Consider the following 23,534-nt stretch of genomic DNA (forward strand, 5'->3'; position numbering starts at 1 on the left):
TCTAGCAGTACAGCCAGAGGCAGGCAATACAAATACGGTCCTTCTCTGAAGACTCCAGAGAAGTTACCATACGAGAGGAGCCAGGAGGAAAACGCGAAGATCGTGCAAGCCGAAGTGAAAAACTTCTTTGAAGGGGTGAAAACAAAGAATCATCCACCTCCGGAGGAGAAGATAGATCCGATAAAAGCGAAGCGTACCCTGGCTGCCCTAAAGAAACCACCAAAGTCTCCGACGAAAGGCAACTATGAGCGCATTATTAGAAAGTCATTTATCAAAGCGGAGCGGTCGGGAAGTATTGTCAGTGATCAAAGGTTAGCAGAACGATGAGCTGGGAAAAAAGTTGCCCAGCTCGGCGAACAAGCGAATCAATCGTTCCCCCCGCTCAAGGTGTCTAGCGATATACGTGTACGGGAACATATCGTCGCTAATCATCCGGGGATCTTGTTGCCCGGTACCAATCCTGCAGATTACTTGGCCGACGATGCACATTTTGATTCATTGGAGGTGGACGAACACAAATACGTGTACGGGAAGCCTCTCGTCAAAGATGAAAGATCTCTAACAACGATGATGCGAAGATTCCATGATTGACACATGAAAACCTGCAAAGAGTCTGGGGGAGTAATATTTTGACGCTGAGAGTTAGAAAGGAGCATGACCTCGTTGGACTTGAACTGTTGATGGTTCCATTTGAGGAGTTCTTCCCGTTTTTCAATCTCATGGTTGCTACTGCCTGTAAGTAGTACTACTTCTGTCATTAAGTCTCTCTATATAGGTCAGCTCTTTCATTGCATGTATTTTTAATTATCCTTACTATATTATATGCAGATTGAAGATCGTCGAATTGAAGAAAAGACAAATCGGTGACATTGGGTTCATTAACACAAATCTCGTAGATGCATTTATGATTAAATGTGAGGCCAAAGATACCGAGGCCAACCTGCTACAATCATTTGTATTGAATCAAAACAAAGCTATAATACTCTTCCCTTACGAATTCCAGTGAGTGTTACTGTCTTGTGCATATTCGGTTTCCCTTATTAGTCAAGGTTATAGTAATGTAATTGATGAGTTATGCATGCGTGCGCAGCTTCCACTATATTCTCGTAGAGATTAAGCTTGAGCAGGGACTAGTAACCATCTTAGACTCGAGAAGAAAAGATCCCAACGAGTATGCGGACATGACTGAAATTCTACAGAAGTAAGTTAAATCGATCATTATCGCACCATATCGGCAACTTTGTTCATTTTCTGGTATCAAGTAATTGTTTTCTTTGTCTGGCAAGGTTTGGAAAAAATTCACCTCAAAAACTTCGGGACTGCCGAAGAAGCTGCAATTTAGACACCCGAAAGTAAGTATTATAGTAGCATGTTCCACGCATCTCCTAGTGATTCAAGCGCTAGTTTCATCAATACCATTTAGCATGCTTGCTAACTATCAGTTTGATTGACCTCTGTTTCTTGTAAAGTGGTTGTGGCAGGAACCAGGGAATGATTACTCTGGATACTACATTTGCGAGTCCATCCGCCACAGAACCTGTGAGCGGGGCTACTCTGACAAAGAATATGACGTGCGTAAATAATAATATTCACAATTTTATTTTATTACCATCATTTGTGTTCAGTTTCATTTATTCATATATATGTATTGACCCCCTTCTTCAAATTAGATATATCGGATGCGGAATGAACTCCTACCAGCAGATCGTATGCGAGGAATTCAAGAGGAATTGGCGGCATTCTTTCTTGACCACGTGATCGCTGAAGACGGTGAATACCATGTGAACCGTAATCAGTTGAATTTTAATTAGGAGATTATATTGTAAGAGATAATTATATTATATATATGTAGCCAGTAGCGTCGGATAGATATACGAGAACTTGTTGTTCGACCAATCTCTCAGAGAAGGAGAGGTGGTCGATATCACTTCTCTTTGTATGCATATGTTCATGACGATCTTCTGTTTCCTTCATTTGCTTACTAGCTAGCGTGTCTATTCCTCTCTATACGTATAGTATGTAGTGTCGACCAAGCACGGAGATAAGAGAGCACACTTCTCTCTATTCATTAGCTAGCTAACACAATATATGAAACACCTAAATTAACCCCCCAAAACCCCCTAACCCCCCCCCCTTTCAAAAAAAACAAAAACCCCAGCACGTCAAATGCTGACGGGTGGATGCCTTTTGGTCCCGGTTGGTGTCACGAACCGGGACTAAAGGCCCCCCTGCCTGGGCTCGCCGCACCGGCCGCGTGGAGGCCCATCTGTCCCGGTTCGTGTAAGAACCGGGACTAAAGGCCAAGGGCATTAGTAACGACCTTTTAGTCCCGGTTCCGAAACCGGGACGGAAGGCCCTTACGAACCGGGACAAAAGGCCCTTTTTCTACTAGTGTTGGCCTAACAGAGGGATCTTTCTAGGTAACACAAACAAGGACCGACTGGTCTACTCTGCACAGAGACGCCGGCAGCAACGCTCACTGGAGCGTGGCCTTCTACCACACTGTTGCGCCTGCGGGGATCCTATCGTTACTACTCCTGTCGCGTGGGAAGTCGCTGCCCTCAGCATCGGGACGAGCAGAGCACACAGACACACACAACCACACATGATCGGCCGATATCATCTCCGATCAGAGAAGCACGACAACGAGCCCCTGGACCGCATTTAAAGAGGGGGAAGGGAGGAAGGAGCACGAATCACCGAGGGGAAGGAGTAGAGAAGGTCCCTGGGCTATAGGCCACGCACGCCGAGGATATAAGGGCCGTGGATGGGACGCACGTCATCAATCTCTTACTCGCTCTCTCTGCAGCAACAGACGGAAAGCATGCACGGGGACGACGCCATCAGGAGGAAGGAGATGCTGCGCGCGGTGGGCTGCCGTTGGGGAAAGCACAGAGGAGAGATGGGCCTCGGGAGGGGAAAGGAGGCCCATGCTGTAGACTGGTAAGGGAGAAAATACCCTTGGGGTTTTCTATTTAGAACAACATCAGCAAAACAATAAGCTCCGAGGGAAACCTATGGCACCAAAAATTAAACTAAAAATGCCCCTGGTCATAAGAAATTATGACCTATTTGAATAAAATGAAAAAGGAATTTTTGGATCATCTAAATATTTACAAAACAGAAATAATCACACTGTTTTGTGAATATTTGCACCACTCAATCAAAGTATCAAGACACTATAACCCTAGTATTACATCCATCACAAAACACTTAGAATTATGGACATTTTTGAAACAAGGATGGAGCAAGAGAAACTAGTGCTTAAGATAAATAGAGAAGGGGGGAGTTTTTGAATCCTATTACAATCCACATAGTTGCTCCTTACTTTCAAATGCACCACTCCACATCACTTCTCAAATCAACACACATCATCACACAACCTCACACATCACATCACATGCATGGATTCACAATAACAACAACACAAAAAAGCATACAATGAAATGGATGCATGCATGCAAAGGAAGAAAGACATGAGCACATGAAATACCACATGGAAATAACTCTCATTGCAATGACAAGATGGACCCACATACAGAAGGTTCCAAATATGGCAAGTCACACTCTTGGGGCATTACAGGACTCCTCCCTAGTCGTCGGCCCTCCTTGGAGGAGGGGCCAAGGGCTGCGCCCCAACCCTACCCCTTGCCTCCTATATATAGTAGAGGAGAGGGGGAGGGCTGGACACAACAATTGCATGCCATGTCAGCAGTACTCCCCTCCCGTTACCCTGTTCCTCCGGAGATCTATTTTTCAATAGTGCTTGGAGAAGCCCTGCTGAAACCTGCACCACCACCATCACCAGCACGTGAGCGTCCTGGTTGTGATCACATCTACTCCTCCTCCCTTGCTTCCTGGATCAAGAAGGAGGAGATTTGAATGCGGAGGTTCTGTCTGTTCGGTGCTGGATACATTTGGATCGCGATTGGATCGTGAAGAATAAGACTACATCAACCACGTTTTTAACACTTCCGCTTAACGGTATACGTGGGTACGTATACACACTATCCCCTCTCATTGCTATCTATCTCCATAGATAGATATTGGGTGTTCGTAGGAAAATTTGTGTTTCCCATGCAACGTTCCCCGAAAGTGGTATAAGAGCTAGGTCTAGGCATAGATGATATGCACGAGTAGAACACAAAATGTTGTGGGCGTTGATATTCAGATTGCTTGCCTCCTTTGTCTTATTTAATTTCGGCGGTATTGTGGGATGACGCGGCTCGGACCAACCTTACTTGTCAACGCACAAGGTACTGGTTCCACCAATTGACATGCAACTTGTTTTTCATAAAGGTGGTTGGCGGGTGTCTGTGTCTCCCACTTTAGTTGAATCAGTTTAGATAGAGACGATCCTTGTAGCAGCCACGTAAAACTTGCAACAATAAAGTAGAGGACGTTAAACTTGTTTTTGCAGGTCATGTTGTGATGTTATATGGCCAAGACGTGATATGATGTATGTGATGTATGGGATGATCATGTTTTTAATAAGTTATCACGACTTGCACGTCGATGAGTACGGCAACTGGCATGAGCCATAAGGTTGTATTTAATTTATTTCATGTCATTTGCTTTAGTTTATCACTATGAGTTAGCAATAGTTGTAGAAGAAATAGTTGGCGCGACAACCACATGATGATACGATGATGGAGATCATGATGATGGAGATCATTGTGTCATGCCGGTGACGATGGAGATCATGCCAGAGCTTTGGAGATGCAGATCAAAAGCACAAGATGATCATAGCCATATCATGTCACTCATATGATTTGCATGTGATGTTTAATATTTTATGCATCTTATTTTGCTTAGGACGTTGGTAGCATTATAAGATGATCCCTCAGTAAATTTCAAGATAAAATTGTGTTCTCCCCAAGTATGCACCATTGTGAAATTTCGTCGTTTCGAAGCACCCCGTGATGATCGGGTGTGATAGACTCTTCGTACGCATACAACAGGTGTAAGCTAATTTTGCACATGCAAAATACTTGGGTTAAACTTGACGAGCCTAGCATGTCGATACATAGCCTCGGAACAGGAGAGACCGAAAGGTCGAACATGAGTCATATAGTAGATATGATCAACATGGGGATGTTCACCATTGAAACCACCTCATCTCACATGATGATCAGACTTGGCTTTGTGGATTTGGATCATGTCACACTTAGACAACCTGAGGGATGTTGATCTGAGTGGGAGTTCATTAGCAATTTGATTAACAAAACTAATTATCATGAACATAGTCAGAATGTCTTTGCAAATTATGTTGTAGATCAAAGCTCGCGCTATAGCTCCTTGTATTTTGATACGTTCCTAGAGAAAACTAACTTGAAAGATGATGGTAGCATTTATGCAGACTGAGTCCATGATTTGAGTATCGTCCTCCTTTCTGCACAGAAAGCTTATGTCCTTGATGCACCGCTCGGTGGGCCACCCCCTCAAGTGTCGTTTGTGGATGATGTGAACGTCTGACAGGCATGTTATGATGACTACTCGATAGTTTAGTGCACCATGTTTTATTGATTAGAACTGGGGCTCCAAAGACATTTTGAATGCCACAGAGCATACGAGATGTTTCAAGAGCTGAAATTGGTATTTCACGCTCATGCCTATGTTGAGAGGTATGAGACCGGTGTGGTGGCGAGCCGAGCAACCGGCGAGACCAAGGCAGCCGGGAGGTCCTACAACCGGCACGCCTAAGGTAGCCGACGTTCCCAAGGCGGCCCACGAGTGGCGATGAAGACGGAAGGTGGGTGATGCAGGCGTCCTATTTAGCGCGGGGCGGCGACGTCGACGTAAAGTGACGGGCGGGTAGATGCGTGGACGACGGCCATGATAGGCCGCCGCGTCGCCCAAGGCCGCCAGGTCGAAGTAGAGGCCGGCTGGTCATGCCTAGGTCGGAGTAGAGGCACACAGTTGCCGACGGCGGCGGCGGGCAACGCAACCCGATCTTAGATCGGAAAACGAAAAAGGAACTATGATGATCAAGAGACCGGCAAAAGAGAGAAAACCCAGATGAAGAGATCGGGAAAAAGACTCTCTAGGGCAGCCGGTCAACAAGACCGGCGGACGAACCCTAGATACGGGCGATGCGCCCGCCAGCGGCGGTCATGAAGGCCGCCCGCCCCGGGGGCGGCGCGCGGGGCGGAGGCGGTGGCGGCGACTAGGTGAAGGAACTTGCGGCAGATACCATGTTGAACAGGAATAAAGGGATTGGTGGAATAGTTGTTTATTGCTTGAGCCTCATGGACATATATATAAGAGTACAATGATTAATTTGAAGTACAAGGCAAGGTAGGACGAATCCTAGTATATCTTATATTTCCTAATAATCAATATACTCAACAGGCGCGGCTATGGAGCTCGCGGGCGGCTGCGGAGAGGGAGGGGCGAGAGGGAGTAGAGCAGGGTTAGGGTTGGGGCTGCGACATCGGCTTTGTAGGCCGGGGGCGCGGGATGGCTGCCACGGCGCCATCGCCGACCATGGTGCCGATGAATGGCCGCCATGCCTCTGCCCATCCATTGTAGCGAGGAGGGACTTGGGAGGGGGTGTGGGTGGGCCTCCCTCTCCCACTCTTTTTATTCCGTTTTCTTTTCAGAGTTTCTGTTTTCTAATTATTTCATCACCAAATGACTTTTTTAATAAGTGGGATCTGGTCCAATAATTACAATGCAATATTTATCACTATCAAAAAAAGTTTTGGGGCATTTGATTTTTTTTGGATTTTCATAAATTAGAAAAGGCATTATAATTAATGTTTGGCCTGTGTTTTCAATATTTTAGGTCACTTAAATACCTTTTAAAAAGTTGGTTCATATTTAATATTTACTAGGTGAATATTTACAACTCAACCATGATTTTAAGTGTTAGGAAAGTTAAATTTCTTATATTTTGATCAACTTCAAAGCAAAAAATATCAACATTCACAATACTATCTCTGTGACTTATTGTAAGACTTTTTAACATACACAATGTCAAAAAATATCTTATATTAAGTTATGGAGGGTATACTAAACAAATAAAACATGAAAAATTATTTCATGGTGAATTCAATGATACCGAGTTGAATATTGATATATTTTTCTACATATTTAATCAAATTTAAAAGAGTTTTACTTTTCGAAAAATAAATACGACATGTATTTTAAAACAAAGGGAGTAAAAAAAAAAGCAAACCCAACAACATCAACAACGCGGCAAAGCGCACCTAACCCTTCTAATATGTATTAATTCGCAAGTCCTACACTGAATTAGCAGATCTCAGGCTCTCTTGAACAATTGAAAACTGACACTAGTAACTGCCAATTGACCACTAAATCAGCTCATCACGTCGAACTGAGGAAATCAACAGAGTCCCCAATTTCGTAATGCATACTGAAATTCTGTTCTGTTTGTCATATTCGGTATAAGGTTATTCACACAACAACCATACAACCACAAAGAAAAACAGTTACTATTCTGACAAAGTACAGAAGATCAACACCACGGAACACACATTCAACACAAATCAAGTAATCACGTCAAACTTCAGGAAATAAACAACTTCAGACTAGAGGAAATCTATAAAGTTTAACCAGTTCATTACCGCGAAACACACAAACACACAAAAAAGAGTTCATGACCAGTTTCACTACCAAATCAGTTCATTACCTCGGACTAGAGGAAATCTATAAAGTTTAACGACGAATTTTCACAAGCAAAGTAGTTCATCACACGTTTTTTTTTTTTTTTGGAAAATCAACAGAGTTCAGGATCAACTTCTCCACCAAAGTACAGTTGATAATGTCACACATAGGATAAACACAGAACATTCAGGGAACCACCAAATAGGTTCATCACATTATACGTGCGTGAGTACATCAACTAAGCAGGACATAAACAAACAAACGCCCATCTGATGTGATTGTTCAGGTAAGAAGTTACAGTTCTTACAATAAGTTAAACTCAAGGATAAGCACACAAAATTCACGGAACAGCAAGCAAAAATCATCAATCGGTAACTGGCTAACTGCCCGTTCACCAACTCCATCACGTCAAACTGGAGGGGATCGGTCAATTTTTCAGAGAGCTTAAAGCAAAAGCAGTAACTGGCTAACTGCCCAGCTTTTTACAGAAAGCTTAAAGCAAAAGCAATACGCTCAAGGACGATAAAGGATAGACATGCGAGACTAGGTTAAGACAATCAAAGTAGTTCATCAGGCCAAACTAAATTAGACCAGCACGCTAAAGTTAAGGAGATCAACAAGGTTTCATGACAAATTTTAGCACCAAATCAGTTCATGATATGCCCAGCTTGAGGAAATCAACAGAATTTCATGACCAATTTCACCACCAAAGCAAGTTCGTCCCATGCCGAACATAGAAGAAACTAACAGAGTTAATGACAGACTTCACCGCCAGACCAGAGACCACTACTAGTCGAACTCGATCCAAGACGCTCAACGAAGCAAAACAAGGAAGAAAGACACCAAAACATGACCACATCAACAAGGCGTCCTCCATGAGCAGTGGAACAAGGAGGACTACTCGACCTTGACGTGGAAGACGTCCTTGCGCTCCTCCTCCTTCAGCTTGAGCAGGGTGACCCAGAGCACGCCGTTCTTCATCTCGGCCTTGATCTTGTCCATCTTGTAGGCGTCGGCGGGCAACTCGATGCGGCGGTTGTACCTCGGCACCGCGGAGTCGTCGTCGCCGTCCAAGGGCTGCTTCTCGCCCTCGCCCTTGATCACCAGGATGTTCTTGTCCGCGCGCACCTGGACGTGCTCCTTGGTCAGACCCGGCATCGGCATCTCGAGGTACACCGCGCCGTCGTCCTCCTTGGCCACCCAGCGCCCGAGCCGCGACGCCCCAGCAGTGGAGGAGAGGCCGGTCTCAGTTGCGACGCCCTCCATCAGAGACGGTAGACGGGCCATGCTGGTCGGCGCGCCGAGCGGGTCGAGCACGTCTGCAGAATGGGCAATAGCTCGTGTGCGACGTCTTTACTGAGAATTGAAAGAAGTGCGACATCTTTCGATGAAATAGCTCTCGTGCGACGGTTTGCAGGGAAAAAATAGCTCACGGCCACACATGCGATAAAAACTTAGTCAATTAGTCCAATTTGCGTTAAGTCATGTCTTACCTAATTTGGGCCCAAATTAATTAGCACCGCATCTCGTGAAACTGCCCGACTAGAACTGTCCGAAACTACCCAACATCTTCAGCTCCGGCGGCGGCTACGACGGAGGAGCCCTTTTTCTCAGCGTAGCCCCTTTCGGCGCCGGCGCCGGCCATGGTGGTGAGTAAATTCGATACTCTAGTCCCAATCCCTTCCGCCTTGTAGATCTGAGCTCTCTGTTTTGCTTGGTGAAATCGATAGAAAGTGAGAGGGGGCGGCGGGGTGAGAGGAGCCCGTGGTCAGGTCGAGAAGGAGCCGCCAGATTCAGCTTCGAACAGGTAATGTGCCTCCCTTCCGCCCATTTTGTGAGTGCGATTGAAGGCAATCTTTGATCTGTCTGACGCTGCCCGCCCGCCTATAACAGAGGGAATGTTGCTGAAACATTTGAATTTGCAATCAATTTCTTTCCATCGACGGCAAAATTAGTTGATGGTAGCATTGAGAACATCCAGAGAGACACAATTGTGAAATGGGAGGTTTATTGTGCAAAAATTGATCCCAATGAGATACAGTCGATGGAAGAGAAGGCAGTGAGGAAATTGGTGGAGAAAATTGGGGAAACTGTGCTTTGGGGTCCAGAGCAAGAGGTTTCACTATTGCGGTATGATGATTTCAAAGAAGAGTATGTCAGAATTGAAGATGGTGAAGATATTGTTGTTGAAATCGATAGGCAAGACGGCTCGGCAAGCCTCAGGGCTGAATTTTTTGCTGAGCTCGTTGATCTGAATATTGACTTGAAGGTAGATTATGTGCCGTCACACTTGGCTATGCAGAAGGCAGATGATGATTGGGCTTCGCAGAGGCATATCGTTCCCATTATTACGGATCTAACAGTAATAGTCGATGGGGCTAATGCACATGCAGAAGAGGGAAATGTTAATGTTGTTGATTGGAATGCAGTTGAGTTGGAGGAGCCTACTGATTTGGTCATTGCACCAATTGCTGACACTGAGATGGCCAAACTATTTGGCATTCCAGTCGATGACAGAGATGAGGAGGAGAGGGATGAAGCTAATACAAGTGATAATGGTGACAGAGAATTGAGTGATGTAGATGAACAGTTGATGAAAGATGCTGCAGATGATGTAGATGATGCACATGATGAAGAGCTAGTGCATGTGTATGACAAAGAAAACCCTGTCATTCAAGTGGGGAAGTTGTGGCCAAACATGGATGAGTTCAGGTTGTCTTTCAAGACTTATGCAGTCAGACATCAGTTTGATGCCAAGACAGTTTGGACTGATAGAAAGAAGGTTTATGCTAAGTGCAGAGGTTTTGATGGTAGTGGTAGGAGGGCTTGCAAGTGGTACATATCTGCTAGACTGCAGCCTGATGGAAGTACTGTCAGGGTTAACCAAATCCCTAATAAACATACTTGTCTCACAAGTTCACAGAAAACATCAAGCATGACATCACAGATTTGGGTTGCAGAAAAGATAACTCCAATTTTGGCCAAAACACCCAACACTACTGCAAAAAGACTCCAAGTAGACTTGGAAAAGTTGTACCCCATTAAACTGCATTATACCACAGTGTGTAAGGCTAAACAAAGGGCAATGAAGAATTTGTATGGTGATTGGGCAAACACATTTAGGCTGCTTTTCAATTTCAAAGCAGAGGTGGAGAAAAGGTCACCTAGCAGTGTTGTCGAGATAGATAGTGAGGTATCAGAGGATGGCAAGGTTTATTTCTCCAAAAAATTTATGGCTTTAAAGCCTTGCATCGATGGCTTCAAAGCAGGATGTCGTCCATATTTGAGCATAGACTCATCATTTTTTACAAGCAAGTGGAATGGTCAGTTGGCAGCATGTAATGCTCTAGATGGACATAACTGGATGTTTCGAGTTGCTATTGGCTTGTTTCAGTCAAAGACAGAGGCTTCATGGACATGGTTCATGATGTAGTTGAAAAGATGCTTAGGGCCAGTGTCACCTTTGGCAATACACACAGATGCATGCAAAGGTCTAGAAAATACAGTTAAAATGTGTTCCCACATGCTAAGCAAAGGGAGTGCTTCGGCCATTTGTGGATGAATTTGATCAAAAAATTCAGAGGAGATGAATTTGGGAGAATGTGGCCAGCAGCAAGATCTTACACTAAACAGACACATTCATATCATCTTAGTAAGGTAATGGCAACATGTGAGGAGTTTGGTACATGGTTGAACACCTACCATTCTTTATTATGGTACAGGTCAGGATTCAACACTGCCATCAAGTGTGACCATATCAACAACAATTTAGCAGAAAGTTTCAACAACAAGGTGAAGCAGCTAAAAGATTTGTATGTGCATGACATGGTTGATCAAATCAGGATCATGCTCATGCGGCTGTGGGAATTGAGAAAAAAGATTGATGATTGTCTGCAAGGTGATAAACTTCCAGCAGTGGTCAACAGAAGCAGAGGTCTTACACATTTGTCTGTTGAAAAATCATCACTGTGGGGTGCTGAAGTTAGAGATAACAAGACTGGAAGGAGGCATGTTGTTAACACTGAATTGCATGATTGCAGTTGCCTCGAATGACAGGCCACTGGTAAACCATGTGATCATGTCATTCTATTCTTAGCCGGCCAACCAAAGATAAATATGCATCCATATCTGCATGAGTATTATTCGGTAGCAAAATTCAGAGCTGCATATGCAACTCCAATTCCACCTCTTACAGATCACGAACAGTGGCCAGAAGTGCCGCTTGAATATTCCATGTGTCCTCCTCTAACAAAAAAAAAGGCAGACAGACCTAAACAGAGTAGATTCAAAGCATGGTTTGAAAAAGGTGGGAGTAGTAAGAAGGGCAAGAAGGACAAGAAAGATGCAAAGCCAAAAAGGGCTCAAAAGGGTAACAAAAACAGATGCAAAAGGTGCCAAATACTTGGGCACAGAGAGGGATCCAGACTATGCATTTTCTCTCCTCCTAATCCGAAAAAGTATGTGTTTGTTTATTTGTGTTTGTTCATATTCTGATTTTGTTTAAATTATAAATATGTGGCATGCTTTGTTGTTTTCAGGAGGAAGCTTCCAAGTCAGCCTATTGTTGTTGAACAGTGTTGGCCAACAAAAAGAGCAAGAGTGAGTGGCAGCAGAAGGCAAACAAGTTAGTGGATGGAACAGTTTCGTGCTGCAAGTGACGAAATTAAAGCTGTGCACACTGTCGAAACTGAAGCTGTGCACACTGTCGAAACTAAAGTTGTGCACACTGTCGAAACTGAAACTGAAGCTGTGCACACTGTCGAAACTGTCGAAACCGAAGCTGATATCGAGTTTCATGAGGCGCTAGCATCGAGTCCAGTGAAGAAAACCAGTGAACTTGTGTGTGTGTGCAGTACAACCAAAAACAAGAAATGCCAAGGCGAAGAAGGGTACACGACGTGGTCGGAAGAGATAGAACTGTTGATCATTTGAAATTTATGGCATGTAATAAAATTTGTTGGGCACTATGTACCCACATGTTTCCATCAAAACTTGTTTGTTTATTATTGTTTCCAAACTGAATTTCAAATTTGATGAAAAATAAAAATTTCGGTTTAAATTCAAATTTGGAGTAAGTTGAACTTTTGACTCGGGTATGATGTTTCAATGCTACCACAACAACTCAAATATGGTTGTTATGTCATCATTCTGAGCTCTTTTGTTAAGTTAGAGCCATAGTCATGAAAAATGTGTGACAAACAACCTCATAAGGTAGGGTAAACGTCATCTTCTTAAAGGAATTTTCCTGCAAATGTATATAAACCATGTTTATATATATTTTTGGTTGATATGCAACATAATAGGACTATGGGCACAAGTTTTGATTTTTTTTATTTTTTTGAATTATTTGTGCTCATTTGAAAAATAGTCAACTTTTTCACAAAAACGTTGACCGACTCAAAATCAAAGTTTATATTTTGTTTAAAGTTTATATTTTGTTTGCTAAGTATGTGATGTAAAATGACAATGTGTGCTGGTTTTATATTTTTTTGATTTTTTTGAATTAATTATGTTCAACCCTAGCTCATTTCGTCGATATCGTGAACGTGTGAATTTTGGTTTTAAACTTTGCATATAACAAGTTTCCATTCATGGTTCTGTGTTTATCTTGTCACCATTCACCAGGGACTAATCTCTCGTTTGGTTGACCCAGGAGTAGCAAGGCAGCAATGGAGGGGGGCCAATGGAGCGCAGCCACAACGACCAAGGGGCGGGCCAGAAAAGAAGCAGCCAGAACCTGTTCCAGCCGGGCCCGTTCCAGCCAGAACAGGCGATTCTGCAGCGAGTAAGGGCCAGAAAAGAAGCAGCCAGAACCTGTTCCAGCCACTGTTCCACACATCACAGGCGATTCTGTAGCGAGTAAGCCCCAAAAAAGGAGCAGTCAGAAGACGTGCCCGACGTTCCTCACGTGTAGTTGCCCCGTGTAGTACTAGCTCTGTAGATTTTAAACTTGTATCTTGTAGGCCGCTTAGGCCATGTTTGTAAATAATACAGATCGGATTAGATGTTCAACCCTATTAAGATAAATGAACTTGGATTGTTGTACATAATCCGTCGTTTTTATTTCCTATTGAAAATCATACATGACCAGTCAAAGAATTTTGGGCCTGGTTATTCCTATTGAAATCAGTAGTACCTTTTGTAAATTACACCTTTGGGACGGGTTATAATCCGTCCTTTTTATTTTGGGCCCAACATCTATTCGTCAGCCCATGAATAATTTTTTTATACTGAAACTGAACTTTGTTTGGTCTCGCACTCGGCAGCCCAATTTTGTTTTTTTTTACTGCAAACTGAATTTGGGTGTGTACTCTGTTAACTGAAGAACAAAAAACAGAGGAAACACAACATGAAAACTGAATAATTTGTGTTCCAAACTGCTGATTCATTTAAGATACATGAACTTGTCATGGCGCACAGATCACATCATCTACACTGGACAGATCTAAATACCCCCTCTAATGACGATGAATAGCAAGTAAAACATAAACAGAGCAATGACACAGCAATAAAAAAACACTGCCATGATATTTGCTTGCTTCTGCAAATCGATCATCTCCCTTTGATTTTTCTTTATCTTCTTCAGTTCATCGGTCAGTTCAGACTCCAAGTACCTCGCCATCGGCAGAACTCTGCCCGCCCTCTGTCCGAGCTCCCCCAATTCTCCATCTGCGGCACCCCGCCCAAATTGAGCTCCCAGGTTGCGGCCACGCTAGAATCAATGTAGCCCTCAGATTTAATCCTCTGAACATATTCATCAATCCACTCGAAATGTGTGCATTTCTTCAGGATCCGCAAACCACAAAATAAACCCTAAATCTCAAATTCGAGGAGAAAAAACAGAATATGGAGAAATCAAAGCAAACAACAGCGAAAGAACGGGCTTAGAACCGAGATCTAACCTTGCCATCCCTTCCTGCCATTGGTTTGCTCAAGCATTTCACAAACTCCCGCCCAAAATTGCCATTCTCATCCGTCTTAGTCACCAACCGTTTGAGAGGCTCTGGGCGTGGGCAGTTAGGGCACCTTGTGAGCATCACTGGACCATACTGACGCCAGTTTGATTGCGTGGCGGAGGAGGTGGACATCTGCACTAGGTCGCCGGAGACCCGAGGAAGAAGAAGAATGGGGAAAGGGGAAAGCAATGGGCGGCGGCGGACGGACGGGCACGGATGGAATCGCTTCTAGCCGCGACGAGGTAGGTCCCGCGCTTACTGGACAAGTGGTGGGTCCCGCGCTTACGTGGATACGTTGTGGGTCCAACCCATAACAGCTAATGAGGATATCAGTTCAGCTTAAGGACCATGTCGCATAGGAGCTATTTACTCGCTCAAAAGTGTCGCTGCCGAGCCATTCTGTCGAACAACGTCTCATTCCATCCAATTTCCACGAAAGACGTCGCACAGGAGCTATTGGGCCTGCAGAATCAACATCGAGGACGGCAAAAACAGATCAGAACCCTGCCTCGCGGTATGAAGAACGAACGCAAAAGAACGGCAGAGGAGAGGTCACAAGCAAGGAAGACATACCGTGCGAGAAGAAGCTGGGGAGGACGAGGTTGCGGTCGTCGTCGTCGTAGCAGATGGCCTCCTTGATCAGGGTGTTGTACGGGCGGTGGTCGGAGGTGACGGCGGTGGTGTTGTGGGGGTAGAAGGCCACAGGAGCGCCGGACTTCAGGAGGCTGGCCGGCGTGGCACCCTTGCAAGCGATGGGGGAAGCCATGGTCTCTCTCTCTCTCTTCTCTCTTTTCTCTTTCTCTCTCTTCTTTCTCTTCTCTCTCTGTGCTGTGATGACTTTGGATTCTTATGGTGAGCGAGACGGGGTGCGAAATGGACGGGGTCTTGTAAAGGAGGGGCGGGAGAGGTTTCCTGGGGGAGGGGATGGTGAACTGGGTTTAGAAGCTTCCAGAGAGATCAGGTGAGCTCTTGAGCCTTCCGGAAAGATCGCGTGGCCCCAGCTTTATGATTCGTCCTGCTTGATACGGAGTATACGAATACACGATTAGGGCGACATGGGTCGGGCACGAATTGATTTGCTTTTCAAAGTTGGACTACATTTGCAAAGAAGTCCTATCGTACGCTTTGGTGGACTTGATTCCCTCGGCCATATATTTTGGTAGACTCACACGGAAGCCAAAGACAGCTGTATTTGTTATGTCAGGTTATACATGTCAAATTGTCAAGTTTGTTTGTACAGATCGAAACTTTTACTAGTAAAATATTCTTATGGTCCCATTACAAATCATAACATTTTTTAGTTTCAAACAGGCAAATTTAGTCTTTTTTGTAATGCTACCATGGCAAGCTTTGGGATTTTTTATCAAATATTTTCATACCAATTTTGCAAAAAAAAAAAAATACCTTCACACATGGCAATTTTATTACTACGAGGATGGAAATTTTATTATTATGAGAGCATGGAAATATTGTTTATTTTTTGAATTATGCCAACTTCCAGTGTGTGATTTCTATGTGTTTATGAAATTGAAAATATAAAAGCAAGGCAAAATTCTTCAATGTCTTTTTTTAATTAATATGCAAACTTGCCATGCACGATCTTCTTTTTTCTACCATTTGGACCATAATTTTTTTGTTGGTTTATTATTTTACATTTACTTTGGCTTTGGCATTTTTGCCATGTAACTACTTTATTGGTAGGCTACCATGGCATTTTTTGCATTTTATCAATTATGTTGTCTATGCCTTTTTCAGTATGAGAAAATATTTTGTTTTTGGTCGACGGTCGTGCCGGCGAAGGTGCGGCTCGCTACGGCGACAGTGCGGGTCGCGGCGATCTCGGAGCTGGCCGGGGCAGCACCGTTGTTGGTCGCGGTGGAGCGTCCGTTAATTATGGACGGCTTTTCGACTATCGGTTCGACGGAAATCAGCACTGCTCACATCATTGTTCATGTGAGGCCTGATTTACAAGGGATGAACAATATTCTTGAAAAAGAAATTCAAAAATAGCAGAAGAATTAAAGGAAACTGAATTTTTTTTAGGAGCTAAGATGATCGAGTGTTCTAGCTGGGTGCAAAATTTCAGATTTTTTTTTTTTTTTTTTTTTGCTATTTTCTGATTTTCTTTAAAAATACTGTTCATTTTTGGATGAACAGTAGTGTCGTCGTATCCGACTGATCAGTGTTGTTGTCTTTGGGCGTGGCGGCAGGTGCGACGTTTCGGCTGGCGCGTCTGCCCCCACGGCCGATGAGGACTTTTTTGTCAATTTTATGAAAAGGGGGTTTTTTCTAGCAATTTCATTGTGCATTTAGTCTTTTTAACAAAAACTCGATCAATTTCACTACCAAATCAGTTCATTACCACGGACTACCAACAAAGTTTAATGACGAATTTTCACCAGCAAAATAGTTCCCATACGGTTTTTTTTTTTTTGGAAAAATCAACAGAGTTCAGGATCAACTTCTCCACCAAAGTACAGTTGATAATGTCACACTTAGGATAAACAAAAAACATCCAGGGAACCACCAAATGAGTTCATCACATTATACGTACATGAGTAAATCAACGACAGTTCTTACAAAAACAAACAAACGGCCATCTGATGGAATTGTTCAAGTAGAAGTTACTGTTCTTGCAAGAAGTTAAACTCAAGGATAAGCACACAAAATTCACGGAACAGCAAGCAAATATCATAGATCAGTAACTGGCTAACTGCCCGTTCACCAACTCCATGACGTCAAACTGGAGGGGATCAATCAATTTTTCAGAGAGCTTAAAGCAATAGCTGTAACTCCATGACGTCTAACTGCCCAGCTTTTTACAGAAAGCTTAAAGCAAAAGCAATGCAGATCAAGGACGAGAAAGGAGATCAATCAAAGTAGTTCATCAGGCCAAACTTGAGACAATCAACGAAGTTCACCATTAAATTAGTCCAGCACACCAAACTTAAGGAGATCAATAAGGATACACCAATCAATTTCACTACTAAATTAGGCCAGCATTGCCGAACTTAATGAGATCAACAAGGTTTCATGACAAATTTTAGCACCAGATCAGTTCATGATATGCCAAACTTGAGGAAATCAACAGAATTTCACCACCAAAGCAAGTTCGTCCCATGCCGAACATAGACCAAACTAACAGAGTTCATGACAGACTTCACCGCCAGACCACTACCTAGTCGAACTTCGATCCAAGACGCTAAGGAAGCAAAACAAGGAAGAAAGACACCAAACATGACCACATCAACACGGCGCCTCTCAGAAACTCGCGCACCGGCCATCCTCCATGAGCAGTACCACGTGGAACAAGGAGGATTACTCGACCTTGACGTGGAAGACGTCCTTGCGCTCCTCCTCCTTCAGCTTGAGCAGGGTGACCCAGAGCACGCCGTTCTTCATCTCGGCCTTGATCTTGTCCATCTTGTAGGCGTCGGCGGGCAACTCGATGCGGCGGTTGTACCTCGGCACCGCGGAGTCGTCGTCGCCGTCCCAGGGCTGCTTCTGGCCCTCGCCCTTGATCACCAGGATGTTCTTGTCCGCGCACACCTGGACGTGGTCCTTGGTCAGCCCCGGCATCGGCACCTTGAGGTACACCGCGCCGTCGTCCTCCTTGGTCACCCAGCGTCCGAGCCGCGACGCCCCAGCAGTGGAGGACAGGCCGGTCTGAGGCGCGCCGAGCGGGTCGAGCACGTCTGCAGAATCAACATCGAGGACGGCAAAAACAGATTAGAACCCTGCCTCGCGATGTGAAGAACGAACGCAAAAGAGCGGCAGAGGAGAGGTCACAGGCAAGGAAGACATACCCTGCGAGAAGAAGCTGGGGAGGACGAGGTGGCGGCCGCTGTAGTCGTCGTCGTCGTCGTAGCGGATGGCCTCCTTGACCAGGGTGTTGTACAGGCGGTGGTCGGCGGTGACGGCGGTGGTGTTGGGGAGGCAGAAGGCCACGGGAGCGCCGGACTTGAGGAAGCTGGCCGGCGTGGCACCCTTGCAAGCGACGGCGGAAGCCATGGTCTCTCTCTCTTCTCTCTCCCTCTTCTTTCTCTCTCTCTGCTGTGATTGTTTTGGATTCTTGTGAGGGGGTGCGAAATGTGTGGGGGGGGGGGGGGGGGGGGGGGTTGTAAAGGAGGGGCGGGAGAGATTTCTTGGGGGAGGGGATGGTGAACTGGGTTTAGAAGCTTCCCGAGAGATCGGTTGGGGCCTCGAGCCTTCCATAATCATCGAGAGACCGCAGCCTTATGATTCGTGCTGCTTGATACGGAGTATACGAATACATTTGATCTGCTCAGCTACGTCGGGCACGAATGATTTGCTTTTCAAACTTGGACTACATTTGCAAAGAATTCCTATCGTACGCTTTGGTGGACTTGATTCCCTCGGCCATATATTTTGGTATATAGCTGCATTTCATATGCCAATACAGTGTCAACCTAATAACACGGTTTGGTTTGCTAAATTCTGCATGTTCAGTTTACACAAGGCTCCTAGCTAGGTCCGAAATGACCACATGAAAATAAATATGAAGTAATCATACTATAAAACCGTGTTAAATCTACACAATGTATCTTTGTATAATGACCCACAAAATCAAATGTTACACTCCTTTTTCGAAAATAATATCGGGCAAACGTCAGATTTGTAGCAAGTTTCAGCGAATATTCTACTATGCCATCAGATCAGACGCATGAATCTTAGCCCAGGAACTCTTACCACAGTAGATTCAAAACTCGTAAGATGGACATAAAAACGACGTGAACACTATCCTAATCAGGGAGAGCCGTTGGGCCCACCGAACTGGCTAGTATATAAAGCATCCAAGTGGGAGACATGTGATTGAATCCCAAACCCTCTTTTATTTTCTTTTTTATTTTTACAAGGTGCCAAAAATAATAAATCCGGTAGATTTAGAAAAGAGTTAACTTATCATGTGGCAAATTTTAACCATTTCTTTTGTAAAGTTTCACATGTCAAGTTTTTTAGTACGTGCGGAAAAAAATAGTAAAAATTATCATGGTCCCATGACAAATCGTACCATTTTTTAATTCCAGACATGGAAAAATTAGTCTTTTTGTAGTGCTACCATGGCAAACTTTGGGAATTTTTATCAATTATTTTCATGAAAATTTTGGAATTTATTTTCCACTTTCGCACATGGCATTTTATTACTAAGAGAGCATTGTAATATTGTTTATTTTTTGGATCATGCCAACTTCCAGTGTGTGATTTCTATGTGTTTATGAAATTGAAAATATAAAGCAATGTAAATTCCTTGTATGTCTTTTTTAACTAATATGCAAATTTGACATGCACGATCTTCTTTTGTCTGCAATTTGGACCATGGTTTTCTGTTTTTGTTGGTTTATTTTTTTACATTTACATGAGAAAATATTTCGTTTTTGGTTGATGGCATTTTATTTTCAGTTTCAGAAGTTACATTTCACTTGCACTAACATTTTTTCACAAAAATCAGATTTATTTGAATTGCACATTTTTTAAATAACACCATTCACTCCTTTGAAATAAACCGTTAAACATTTTCAAATAATCCGTTTCACATGTTGACATTACATTTCACTTTTCGCTCGATTGTTTCACAACAATCACATATATTTCGATTGCACATTTTTGCGCAAACATATTTCACTCTTTTGAAATAAATTGTTACATATTTTTTAAATAAATTTCACGTGTTGATATTACATTCACTTTCCGTTGACTTTAAAAAAAAATCACAAGTATTTCAGTTTCTAAAAATTGAAATAACTTATTGCACTCATTTGAAATAAACTGTTACACATTATCATATATATAAGTAGTTTCACATGTTGACTATGATTGCACTTTTCACTCGCGTGTTTCACAAAATCAAATCTATTTCAATTGCACATTTTTGTAAAAACTTGTTTCACTATTTTCAATAAACTGTTACACATTTTCAAAAAATCAATTTCACATGTTCACTTTCCACTGGCTTGTTTCAAAAAAGATATATCATTTCAATTATGCATTTTTGAAATAACGAATTTCACTCTGTTGAAATAAACTCTTCCACCTTTCCAAATATCAATTTCATAATTTGACATTTCAGAATAACAAATTTCACTTTTTCAAACTAGTCAAAATGTATCCAAGGTTGATCTTATTCTAAAGGTCTTTGCGCTAGCAATTTAAATATATAAAAACTTTTTAAAACAAGTTTATAGTTTAGAAGATATGAGCAATTTAAATTGTCTACGATAAGAAAAGGGTCTATGGATTTGCTGGGGAGAGAGATAATTACTATATTGACAAAAAGTAGTACTATGGGATCCATCAAACTAAAGACTGAAAAAGAATACCAGATAGTAAGAAAGCAATACAAAAAATATACATGTTTGTGAGCCATAGCTAGCATGAATCATAGAAAAAAGCCAGCGGTGTGCGGTGTACCAGCAGGTATCATTAACGCGCAAAGTGACTTTCGCGTAGCAAGCTATCGCAAGATCACGCTCTATGGGGCTTGCTTCGTGTTGTCGTTCCACCTCCTCGGGAGGCGGATGAAGAGTCATCTGGTCGTGTGGTCATAAACACTTGTTTAGACGACAGGGTCCAACATAGACTCCGAGATGGATGGGCAAGGTTGTGACGCACCCCATCTGATCATACGCTAATCATACACGCAAATGCGTATGATCAAGATTAGGTATTCACGGAAAGATATCATAACACAACTCTAGACATAAATAAAACTCATACAAACTTCATATTACTAGCCATGGGCCTCGAGGGCTCGAATACAAAATCTCAGGAACACACAAGTCAGCGGAAGCAATAATATCTGAGTACACACATAGAAACAAGTTTTGCCTTAGAGAAGGCTAGCACAAAAGATACATCGATCGAAAGAGGCGAGGCCTCCTGCCTCGGAACCTCCTAAACTACTCCTGGTCGTCAGCGGCTGATAACCCACAAGTATAGGGGATCGCAACAGTTTACGAGGGTAGAGTATTCAACCCAAATTTATTGATTCGACTCAAGGGGAAGCCAAAGAATATTCTCAAGTATTAGCAGTTGAGTTGTCAATTTAACCACACCTGAAAGATTTATTATCTGCAACAAAGTATCAGTAGCAAGGTAGTATGATAGCAGCAGTAGCAACAGTAACCAATAGCAGCAAAGTGATAGTAGTAGCAACAAAGTAAGAGTAGCAGCAGTGACAGCAATAGCAGCAAAGTAACGTAGCAAGGACCAGTAGGAAAAGACTCATAGGCATTGGATCGGTGATGGATGATTATGCCGGATGTTATTCATCATGCAACAGTTATAACACGGAGAGATATGTAACTAGCTCCAGTTCGTCAATGTAATGTAGGCATGTATTCCATATGTAGTCATACGTGCTTAGGGAAAAGAACTTGCATGGCATCTATTGTCCATCTCTCCCGTGGCAGCGGGGTCCTAATGGAAACTACGGGATATTAAGGTTCTCCTTTTAATAAAGAACCGGACCAACGCATTAACACTAGGTGAATACATGAACTCCTCATACTATGGTCATCTCCGGGAGTGGTTCCGGCTATTGTCACTCTGGGGTTGCCGGGTCATAACACATAGTAGGTGACTACAACTTGCAAGATAGAATCAAGAACACACATATATTGGCGACAACATAATAGGTTCAGATCTGAAATCATGGCACTCGGGCCCTAGTGACAAGCATTAAGCATGGCAAAGTAGTAGCAACATCAATCTCAGAACATAGTGGATACTAGGGATCAATCCCCGTCAAAACTAACTCGATTACATGATAGATCCCATCCAACCCATCACCGTCCAGCAAGCCTACGATGAGATTACTCGCGAACGGTGAAGAGCATCATGGAATCGGCGATGAAGGAAGATTGATGATGACGATGGAGATGATCTCCCCTCTCCGGAGCCTAAAACGGACTCCAGATATGCCCTCCAGATGAAGAACAAGAGGTGGCGGCGCCTCCGTATTGTAAAACGCGATGAACTCTTCTCCTTGATTTTTTCCCGGGCGAGATGGACTAAATAGAGCTGGATTTGGAGGCGGTGGAGCGTCGTGGGCTCCACAAGCCTACCAAGCACGACCAGGGGGGCCCGCGCCTGGTGGGCTTGTGGGCTCACGGCTCCACTTCCTTCGCTGATTCTTACGCCAGTATTTTTCATAAATTCCAGAAAAATTCTCCGTAAATTTTCAGGTCATTCCGAGAACTTTTATTTCTGCGCAAAAACAACACCATGGCAATTCTGCTAAAAACAACGTTAGTCGAGGTTGGTTCCATTCAAATCATGCAAATTAGAGTCCAAAACAAGGGCAAAAGAGTTCGGAAAAGTAGATACGACGGAGACGTATCAACTCCCCCAAGCTTAAAGCCTTGCTTGTCCTCAAGCAATTCAGTTGACAAACTGAAAGAGACAAAATAAAAACTTTTACGAACTCTGTTTGATCTTGTTGTTGCAACTATGTCTAACTCATATCCAGAATTTCAGCAAGATCATAAGCTAACCACAACAGGCACATCCTCGCAAATGCCGATAGGGAAAGCAGTTGATTTGTCGGCTCCAAGATCGCATAAAGCAGTTCTAACATAGTTACCTTTAATGGAGCAAGGTATAGTGGGCACACCGGGACCACCTAGTTTCTTAGGAGTTCCACCCTTGAAGGTATAATTAGCAAGCATGGTGGAAATCTCAAGCTCAGGTATCCTCCTCTTATTAGTCACAATATCCTTCATGTCCTTAGCATACGGAGATATTTTGAGCATATCTGTCAAACACATTTGCAGAAAGACAGGTCTAATCATTTCAACAAATCGCTCAAAATCCTCATCATCCTTTTTCTTGGATGGTTTGGGAGGAAAGGGCATGGGTTTCTGAACCCATGGTTCCCTTTCTTTACCATGCTTCCTAGCAGTGAAGTCATTCTTATCGTATCTTCTATTC

The 23,534-nt window shown here is 43.4% G+C and overlaps 2 protein-coding genes across 2 annotated transcripts; both read right to left on the minus strand.

Moving 5' to 3' along the window:
* Positions 1–8,297: 8,297 nt before the first annotated feature.
* Positions 8,298–15,351, minus strand: LOC123412813 (26.2 kDa heat shock protein, mitochondrial-like). Its single transcript, XM_045105760.1, has 2 exons — positions 15,159–15,351; positions 8,298–8,948 (listed from the first exon to the last, which is right to left on the minus strand). The coding sequence occupies exons 1-2, from the start codon at positions 15,349–15,351 to the stop codon at positions 8,527–8,529; spliced, it is 615 nt and encodes a 204-aa protein (XP_044961695.1). The 3' UTR covers positions 8,298–8,526.
* Positions 15,352–17,903: 2,552 nt separating this feature from the next.
* Positions 17,904–18,644, minus strand: LOC123412814 (26.2 kDa heat shock protein, mitochondrial-like). Its single transcript, XM_045105761.1, has 2 exons — positions 18,392–18,644; positions 17,904–18,280 (listed from the first exon to the last, which is right to left on the minus strand). The coding sequence occupies exons 1-2, from the start codon at positions 18,594–18,596 to the stop codon at positions 17,904–17,906; spliced, it is 582 nt and encodes a 193-aa protein (XP_044961696.1). The 5' UTR covers positions 18,597–18,644.
* Between the last annotated feature and the right edge of the window lie 4,890 nt (positions 18,645–23,534).

This window comes from Hordeum vulgare, chromosome 7H (genome assembly GCF_904849725.1).
Source record: "Hordeum vulgare subsp. vulgare chromosome 7H, MorexV3_pseudomolecules_assembly, whole genome shotgun sequence".
In the NCBI taxonomy this organism is placed as follows: Eukaryota; Viridiplantae; Streptophyta; class Magnoliopsida; order Poales; family Poaceae; genus Hordeum; species Hordeum vulgare.